At 46.3% G+C, this 9,986-nt stretch overlaps 2 protein-coding genes across 2 annotated transcripts; one reads left to right on the plus strand and one right to left on the minus strand.

Annotated features, from left to right (window-relative positions):
* Nucleotides 1-21: 21 nt before the first annotated feature.
* PHALS_06809 (atp-dependent chaperone) lies at nucleotides 22-2,319 on the plus strand (the record flags this gene model as incomplete). Its single annotated transcript, XM_024720162.1, has 1 exon — nucleotides 22-2,319. The coding sequence occupies one exon, from the start codon at nucleotides 22-24 to the stop codon at nucleotides 2,317-2,319; it is 2,298 nt and encodes a 765-aa protein (XP_024585388.1).
* Nucleotides 2,320-2,397: 78 nt separating this feature from the next.
* PHALS_06810 (hypothetical protein F442_15861) lies at nucleotides 2,398-4,549 on the minus strand (the record flags this gene model as incomplete). The annotated part of the gene is made up of 3 exons (XM_024720163.1): nucleotides 2,398-2,499; nucleotides 2,632-3,583; nucleotides 3,669-4,549. 3 exons carry the CDS (start codon nucleotides 4,547-4,549, stop codon nucleotides 2,398-2,400), a joined length of 1,935 nt encoding a protein of 644 aa, XP_024585389.1.
* Nucleotides 4,550-9,986: the final 5,437 nt, after the last annotated feature.

Below are 9,986 nucleotides of genomic sequence, written 5' to 3' on the forward strand. Positions count from 1 at the left end.
TCATTAGAAATCATCAGAAAAATGCAAGCACTACTCCGCGTAGGAAGAGGCCGCGTGCCGCTGCGTACGTCGCCTATTCTCCACTTGGCGCGTCGTAATTTTGCATCTATGGGTCAACCACAGACGTGGATCAATCCACAGAACGTGCCACAGGGAGAGAGTTTGAAGAAGTACGGCCGGGATCTCACAGAAATCGCTAAAGCTGGTAATCTTGACCCAGTGATCGGACGAGAAGATTCAATTCGTCGTGCGACCCAAATATTGTCTCGTCGTACCAAAAACAATCCAATTTTGATTGGAGAGCCAGGGGTAGGCAAAACGGCTGTAGCAGAAGGTCTTGCACAGCGTATTGCCTTGGGAGAAGTGCCGAATAGTTTAAAAGACAAGAAAGTTGTAGCATTAGACTTGGCGGCACTTGTTGCCGGAGCCAAGTTTCGAGGCGAGTTTGAAGAACGACTGAAAGCTGTGTTACACGATGTGGACCAGAGTGATGGTAACGTCATTCTATTCATCGATGAGCTACATACGCTTGTGGGTGCGGGAGGTAACGAAGGATCGACAGATGCAGCTAATATGCTGAAACCAGCACTTGCAAGAGGTGCGCTGCATTGTATGGGTGCGACAACTTTGGACGAGTACAGGAAGTATATTGAAAAGGATGCTGCTTTAGCTAGACGATTTCAGCCTGTTTTGATCTCGGAACCTGGTGTGGAAGACACTGTGACCATTTTACGTGGTTTAAAGGAGAAATACGAAGTACATCATGGTGTACGAATCGCTGACAGTGCCCTCGTGGCAGCAGCGACACTTGCAAATCGATTTTTGACGGAAAGAAAGATGCCGGATAAAGCTATTGACTTGATGGATGAAGCGGCGTCAAGACTTCGATTGCAACAAGAGAGCAAACCAGAACCAATTGAAAAACTGGATCGAGAGATTATTTTAAGACGAATTGAGATTGAAGCATTGCGAAAGGAGACTGATGCAGCGTCAAAGAAGCGCATGGCAGCGCTGGAAGAAGAAGTAAAAAAAGCATCAAAAGAACTCAGTGAATTGATGGACGAGTGGAATGCAGAAAAGTTAAAGCTTGAAGATATGCAGCAAGCGAAACGCAAACTAGAAGAAGCGCGTCGGGACCTGATTGCTGCGCATAATGCCGGAAATTACGCACGTGCGGGGGAGTTAATGCATTCGGTCATTCCGAAGTTAGAAGCGATAGTTGCACATGACGAACAAGAAGAAGAGGAAAGCAAAACGACTGGAAAAACTAGTCGCACGTCGCTCGGGGATGCCGTGACGGCTGATCATGTGGCTGAGGTCGTGGCGCAGACGACAGGAATCCCAGCTTCAACACTAATGGAAGGTGAAAAGCAGCGACTATTAAAAATGGAGAGCCATTTAAACCAGTGCGTAGTAGGCCAGGAAGAAGCAGTAATTGCAGTTAGCAACTGCATTCGTCTTGCGCGTGCTGGGTTGCATGCGCACAATCGACCGTTAGGAGTTTTTATGTTCTTGGGTCCAACTGGCGTTGGAAAGACGGAACTCACCAAGTCGTTGTCAGAATTCCTTTTCCAGACACCCCACGCGCTGACTCGCATTGATATGTCCGAGTACATGGAGAAATTTAATGTGAGTCGGCTAGTCGGTGCAGCTCCAGGGTACATCGGCTTTGAGGAAGGAGGTCAACTAACCGAGGCCGTGCGTCGTCGTCCGTATCAAGTGGTTTTATTTGATGAGTTTGAAAAAGCACACCACGATGTAAGCAACATTTTGCTGCAAGTCCTTGACGAAGGTCGGTTAACAGACTCTCAAGGCCGCCTTGTTGATTTCCGCAATACGGTGATTATTTTGACAAGCAATCTTGGCTCGGAGATTCTTGCGGGGCTGCCTGAAGGTGCACCAAGTGACATGGCTGAAGCCGACGTTTTGAACGTTGTGCGCTCTCACTACTCCCCAGAGTTTCTCAATCGTATCGACGAACTTGTACTTTTCAACCGGCTCAAACGAGAGAACATTCGTTCGATTGCTGACTTACAGCTGCGGCAAGTTGATCAATTGCTAGAAGAAAAAGATCTTTCGATGAAGATCGATTTAGATGCGAAGAATTGGTTGGCAGATGCTGGCTACAGTCCTCAATACGGTGCTCGCCCTTTAAAACGTCTGATTCAGCAATATCTTTTAAATCCAATGGCAGTGAAATTGCTGGAAGGCGCTGCGGCACCTGGCCAAGTGTTGCATGTCAAGGCAAATCCAATGTACGACGAAGAAGTTTTAAAAGATCCTAAAACTGCTCGACCGCTGCTCATTACTGTGGAGTAACGAATCGAAATATTTGAATGATTGTCATGAATTGCTTATGTTCTAATGTAATACATTTCTGGTACGAGTAGTTTGTGTCTAAACAAGATGATAAACGCAGAAAAACAATTCATAATTTGTATTGAATGAGGCGTAAAGTAAGTCAGTAGATATTGGCGTAAAATTGAAGCAGTCAGATCCCTAAAAAATTTTTGATTAGCATGACAAGTGCAAATACTATAATGTATAAATTCTGTCGAAGCCATAAATTTAAGGCTTTCGTTCAGCTTTTCAATGCACGTGATTGCATGTCTTGCACTTTTTATTCCATACCTGTGCTGTATGTGCCTGGAACACAGGGCAATTGCACAGTCGACAAGGCCCCATCATAGACGCACGGCGATTTTTTACCATATGATGATTTTCAACACCTCGCATTGCATTGTCAATCGCTTCATACAATGGACGCGCTGCAACCGGTTGTGCCACATAGCCGCTTAGCAATTCGCTTGGCTGCAAGTCACGACCATAAAATTTTCGATTCAGATCCGAGCGTGCAGCAAGAATGGCTCCTTGCAATGAAATGCCAGCAAACAATCCTTTGCTCTGCGAGTAACTATAGTTGGCGTTCAGCCCACTTGCACTAGCTGATGCTGCGGCTTGTGCAACACGTCCATATGGTCCCACCGTGATGTCAAGCCCAGCACCAAGATTCACTTGCGGTTTGTGAAAGACCTTTACCGCTCCTTCCGTACCAAGAATAATCATCACTTCAACAATTTCACCACCAAGTTCAAACCCACCACTAAGGCCAAACGTTCCAATAGCTGATGGTGCAGACCACGAACCGTCAGGTAACTTTGCAATTACAAGCCCTGTGCCAATTTTGCCCGATACAAGAAAACCAGCCTTTATGACAGTCATAATTGCGAGACCATGTGCCTTTTGCAAGAATGCCACGGGAACGGCTTGATCGGCAGACGAAGCCCAATCCCCACGAAAAAAATTACCAATAATATCGGCAGCATTGCAACATTCTTTGTTCAAGGAACTCGAGAATGGAATATGTAAGCGACCACGTGCCTCGTGGAAATTGTCAGTCTGAGACTGAGCATATTTAGCAACTAATCCGTCCTGAAGTGGATGAAGTATCGGTGCACATTGAATACACACTCGTTGTGGAAGCGATGGATCGTAATTCTTAGCTCCTTCAATCACCATTTCAGGGGGCACTAATAGTCGGACAGGCGAACAGGAGCTGCAAACATACAATCCACATTTACGACTGCATATCATCAAATTGAATCGAAATAAATCACAAATACTCATTAGCAAGCGAACACATTATCATGCAATGATATACTTCGTACCATTGGTGGCGTCTTTTGGTCACATCAAAGCGTACATTGCACACATCGCAGTTTGGATGATCGGCATAGCGGTTATTCAAAAGACCTTTACTCTGCGAGCCAGTACTGGATCTTCGCATTAAGTCACCACGAAAAGAATCTCTAAAGCTTGAGCTTCTAGACACAAGAGCTAGCTGTCTGTCATTCGTGCCATTAGTACTGCCACCAAAGCCTCCTCGCTGTTGCGCATTATACTCCACAAGTTCTTTTCGCCGATCATCATCTGGTACAAGTCTTGCAAGTGTTGGCACAAAGCTGCTCGTGCCTTCTACTCCCAATTCTGTCACAAGCGATGCATAAAATGCCTGAACATCCATTTCTTTCAGACCATATTTTCGGCAATTTTGCTTAAATTGTTTCACGCCTATCTCGTTATTCCCTCCTTTTGAATCTCGTATTGTGCTAACACATCGTTCGTAATATTGATTTGCTTCGACTCCTGTTGCAGCCGGTGGAACGGGATCCGAAGTCACTAAAATGGGGGCAAAAGACGTACTATTGTTGTTAAAACTGGATCGGAAGGTGGTGGGTACTGGTTCGGGTATATATGGCTGAGGAGGAGGTGGAGGAGGAGGCTGTGACATTGACCCATTAAACGTATTCTTCAGTGGGCTATGCTGATACGAATTGCCTCCATACGGCGAGCTATCGCTACGAAAAGCTGATGCGGCAGTAGCTGCTCCGAAAGACGAGGCCAAAGGCATGGCAGAGGGAGCACTGGAAGCACTGGACATATAAGATGAAGACAGCGAACGATCGTCATCAGCAAGTCGTGAGCCGCACTCAGAGCAGAACTTGCCACCGGCGTTTTGAGCGCCACAGTTGGTGCAGAACTTGACCATTGTCGAGATTACTTATATTAAATACTGGGCGTGGGACTGACGATGAGTAGGTACATATTGAATCCGAATTGGGTATATTGAGTAAATTGAGTACTACGTAATCACATGTCGCAAACATTAAGCTGGATTTTACGCGATACGGAGCACAAAGCCGGATTTCAAAGACCCATGTTTACGTTATAAAGAATCTATCGCAGCGAAAAGGTTTGAAAAAGTAGCGTACCCAATTCTGAGAGGTCCAGTCTAGAATTTGAAAAGAAAAATCATAAGAAATTCTTGTTGTACCACTTTTTAAACCTGACCTAAATTTAAAGCTTCACAAGTCGCGCGGCCATGGTTCCTCCAGCAATGAATATAGAAGCGAAAGTTATCGTAAATATACTGCTGCTAAGTCATATTCGTATGAACCTGCAACGGCAAGTCGTATGTTTTTCATAAGTCATGTTTACGCACTACATTAGCCCGTTTAGTCACTTAATCTATGTTTGTATTGCTTAAAAGTAATGTTTTCGACAGTATAATCGATTTTAATAGAGTATCTTTTTATGGCTATACAGATTTCCAGGCTTTATAACATGAGGCTTTTTATTAAGATGACCACAACTAATAACTTGAGTTTGTTCGAGTGGATATTCACCCGTGTGGGCTGGAGCGAGGAGGACGTCCCTTTGAAGGCTGCTAGTAATCATCTGGTGTGTTATGGGAGTGGCTTGTGATGCCACAAAGACCCAGCAACGCTCAATCGATTGGTCTCACATCTGTTTCGACCAAGATCTTACTTCGTTCGAGGATGTAGGGTTGCCGTTCACTTTGCACGGAGAAAGCTTTGACTTCACTACCGATAAATGCTTTGATTTCGTATAAATGCTGTTCTTGGACCTCATATCCAGAACTGCTTTCATCATTTTACATTTAGAGACCGGTATATTCGGTGAAAGAGCTCCGACATCGTGGCAGATGCGCAGCAAGCCCTTCGTGATCTGTCCGAAGTGATCTACGCAAGGCACCGTCTATTGCCTTACGTTCAGACAAGCCGTTACGCTGCTAAATAAAACGACAGCTTTTACGACGTGATATTTCCTTATACGGTTATGCTGGGTAATCTGTGACACGCTATCACGAGGCTCCTACTTCAATCATGCGGTTTTCATGTAATATCAATGTGTTTGGTAACGAGGTGTTAGTCTGTCTCCATCTATTGTATCTTTAATGCACCGCAAGGCTGATTAAATTCATGTACCACTAATTTTACATATACAAATGAAGGTGCGGGGTGTGGTATTGATAGCAGAACAAATTAAATGATTTCAATACATCAAACTATTTCTTTATCATATCGAGTCTACTTTATCGGAGTTACTAATTTCTCGACTTGTGGGATCAATCAACATAAGGGCACACTTTTAATGAACCAGTTTTGTTCTGTCTGCCGACTATCAAGTAACATCGCTTCCATTTAATATAAACATGTATTAAAATGCTTACTAATGTTATAGATCGTAGGTGTTGCGGTCGGCAATTATATGTTACTTGTCGCTTACTATCCCAACTCGCTCCACTGTGGACATTTACTAAGATGTTTTTGTATGTTGAGTGAAATGAAGGATTAAAAATGCGGGGTATAAGCTCATCATCATAATATCTTGTTCTCCTTGCTTTGAGGTGAATGTGATATTGTTCACGTAGTAAACTTCATTTTCATAAATCGTCCTCCTTCTGTAAACTGAGCTCTACAGCTTTGGGAAACATTATGCGCACGGCAACCTAGAGTCGGGCGTACATCGCACCGGGTTGATGTGCACTTTGAGGATGCTTCAACACCAAAACGTCAAATCAAATAAAGGAATTATGGGCTCATCGCTTCGATAAAAGCAGAACCGAGAGCATCCATAGTAACTCAGTCTAGTTTAACTTGCATTTTTGGGCACATGTTTTAGAACTGGTTTTATTTAGACGTATGCTAAATATGTATACGCTTTAATATCTCATCAAAATGCTGTCTTCATTACTTGAGACGCGGCTCGCCGGCCCGCATGTACCACGGACATCATCTTTATATGTATTGAGACCTCGTTACTTACCAAACTCTAACTGCACAAAGTGCCATGCGATTACACAATCGTATACTACTACATATCCGCAATAGTACACAATGAAAGGTGTCAGTGCACAATGGTGCAGTATTTACTCCGTTGGACCCCCTCAAACTGATGTAGACCGCAGTGAGCTAACACTTCTTTTGTATTTTTCAGACTTTGCGCAAAAGTGAGCTCACAATAAGCAACCACTTTTGTCCGGCCCTATACACTTTATCAAGCCAGCTTCTCAAAGTACAAAAAAAAGCTTCTCGAAGTGCATTCATACCATGAGTTCACACCCGTAAACCTCATCAAATAGGCCAGCGAGCTATCGTGGAAGACGTATTTCTGCGGTCGATGCTCTTCACGAAATACTGGGGACAATCCCGAGATGATGCTTTCCGACAGAAAGGTCGCAGCGTTTTGCCGAGTCGTTGCCTATCTTCCTGCCCTCACCTAAAGCCAAACGGCTTAGTCGCTCACCGAAGGCAGGTGCTCACTGCGCTCTGTCCTTCCTCTGAACAAGTTACGGGCCCCTGCTCTTTTCCAGCGGCGGGTGGGGTCGACGTAAACCTTACGACGATGTCCTGCTTATCACCAATGAATTAAGCCTTGAAAGTTAACGAGTCATGCCACCTCTTGCCAGTTTTATCAATATGTAATCATGGTGTTGGACCATATGAAGTTGCTTGCCGTGCTAAGGCAATCCCACACACAATATTTTCCGCTAACGCCAAGAGCAAAATGAGTCGCCCAGCTTGCCCAGATTAAGCCTAATTGAGTTTTCTCGGCTGAGATGAGCTTTTCTGATTCCAGAGCGACCATTTCGTGCTTTAGGAGACACTATAGGATGTGTTTCTGTAACGGGGTTACACGTAACATTGTATGAAAGGACGGGACACACATGATGGTGTGACCGTACATAGCTTTGTCTGTACCGTAACAAGAAGCCACTACGCGGCAGGACTGCCAGGAGTTTAATCAGAAAAACCAAAGGGCCTAGGTATAGGTGGCTCTGCCGCAAAAAAATTTAAATACAGTTTCAATTTCGAAGGAAAGAGCGTCTTTACCTTGGTTAAGGCTTTAAGTACTCTGGGAGATAGAGAATTGCGATCTGCTACACTCGTACTGTATCTTGTAAAGAACGTAAGGTCGGTGACCTTAGCTTAGCTTCCTCTAAGCAAAGAGCTACGGCAGCCCCCGCTGCGCTTAGAAGCACTCGGGGTCAATCTAAGCCATGGTCGTTACGACTGATCCTCGGTGAGGATACTATTTTCCCTAGGGAGTGCAAATCGAGCTTAATATGCTGATGTCCCTATTTGGCTCTGAGGGTGTGGATCACTTGTTTAGCAAGGTCCCGATGCAATAAGGGCGCGCCTAGAGGCATTTTCGAGCTAAGAAAATGTTCTGCCAGAGCACCTACAGCAGAAGCTGTCGGCGTCGACTTCATCCATGACGCCAACGTCGACGTCGGATGACTCCTCCCGATTGAGACCACTTATGGTGAGCGTTGAGACCTTCGAGGGTAAGTATGGAGAAAATCTTATGCGCAGGGTAAGAGTGACCAAGATTCCTATGGCATCCACCATGCTCTAGAACGAGCAATAGCGCGTGGCGCTAGCTAACTCCGAGCTCTGGTGCCGAGCGTTAGAATGGGTACTAACGTGCGGTGCTTCGGTTGAAGCGGCGTGCCCCTTTCCGAAGGAGCTGAACCGTCCGCTTTTGCGAGTGTTCTCGCCGTCTAATTAGGCATATCGCGTGCGATCGCGTTTCCTCGCTGCCCGACAGGGCGAGAAGGATTTGTGGACCTTGACCAAGTTGAGAGCTTTTATTGCTGGGATGGCAGCCGACCCTCTCCCCGAGGCGGTTGCTGTGACCTTCTTTATGGAGGGCCTCCGTACTGGTGCGGCAATGGAAGGAAGAAGCAGTGAATGTGGCATTGATTACCGATTTCAACTGGAAGTTGGTACGATTTGGTTGTAATGTACACACTCAAAGCTCGTCGAGCGGGCCTGAGCCAATGGATCTCAACTATGCCGAGAAAGAGGAGGAAGAGCTCTGAGCTGCCGAGCAGTGTATAAACACCCGACGGTGTTTTGTCTGTGGAGACACCCGTCATCTTCGGACTGGTTGTCCCCTGCGCAAAGCGCGTAAAGGTTCGTCGAAGCGACTTCCCGCTACTAGCCAGTCTGGTTTGTCGAGGAGAAAAACGGAAATCCGGTAGGTGCGGGGCGCCTACTAGGAAAGAACTGAGTTCTGTTGTGCCGCAAAGAGGTAGAGGGCAGCAGAGCTCAGCCCCGAACGATAAGTGTGTGCAATATGGTTTTGCTGGTCGTAAAAGCAACCGTGAAGGGCTTTGAGAAGCATGGAAAATCCTGATTGATTCCGGGGCGTCAGGCAATTATTCTCGACGCTCGAAGGAAGTCAGCTGTATGCTGAGGCGCTGAAAGCGCGGTTGATTGATACCGTCACTGTTTGCTGAACAACGAGGCCTAGTGTCACTGTGTCGAGGATCCCTGTGGACCTCGGTGTTAAGTCTCTTGACTTCGATAGCGAGGAATGCTGCTTAGTGTTATACTTGGAGTAAAGGTATGACCTTACCCTTGGTATGGCAAGGTTGGAACACCATATCCATGGATCAATTGAACGCCGATGATGAACGCTACGCGCATGTCTCCTGGTGGAGTCATCAACCCACCTCTGCTAGGAAGCAGAAGCGCTATCGACGCGGGCACTAGAACGGGACGGTCAATGTGCTGGATATCGGAGTATCCGGGAGGTGTATTGGACAAGCGTCTTTGTGGGCTGAACGAAACTGGCACTTTATCCACTGAGCACTGCTCTCATTGCGAAGCAGTCGCTGCATGCCATTGATAGCGTGGTCGGAGAGAGTCTGAGGCATCTTGGGCACGGCCCTCCAGATGCGCGTGGAGTGGCACGGTATCCACTGGACGAAGACTGCGGGGTTAGCAGGTCTTCGTCGGATGTTGTAGATAACATCGGAGCTTGTGCGTGTTCAACCTGGTTTCACCTTGACAAAGAACCGCTGTACAGAGGCGACGCCGTATGCTGGCTGCAAGACGCCGGGCGTCGACCCTGACCCAGGGTGTGCTCTACCGTAGACGACGGTGCACAGTTATACACCCTCGTCAACGGTATGATGGGGGAGGAAGATGGCGACGTTCGCCTCGAGGCTATGTCTGCAGTAGATGCTCTTCTTGAGCTGGACGAGATATTTTTTAATGAGTTCGGCAGTGCCTTGAAGGCAAGCGATTTGGCCGAAATTGTCATTGTACGATCGGATGAGGAGATAAACTCGTCATCGTTTCTGGATGAAGCTGTCTTGGAAGACACCAAGA

The sequence above is a fragment of the Plasmopara halstedii genome (assembly GCF_900000015.1).
Source record: "Plasmopara halstedii genome assembly, contig: Scaffold_3060, whole genome shotgun sequence".
Classification (NCBI taxonomy): Eukaryota; Oomycota; class Peronosporomycetes; order Peronosporales; family Peronosporaceae; genus Plasmopara; species Plasmopara halstedii.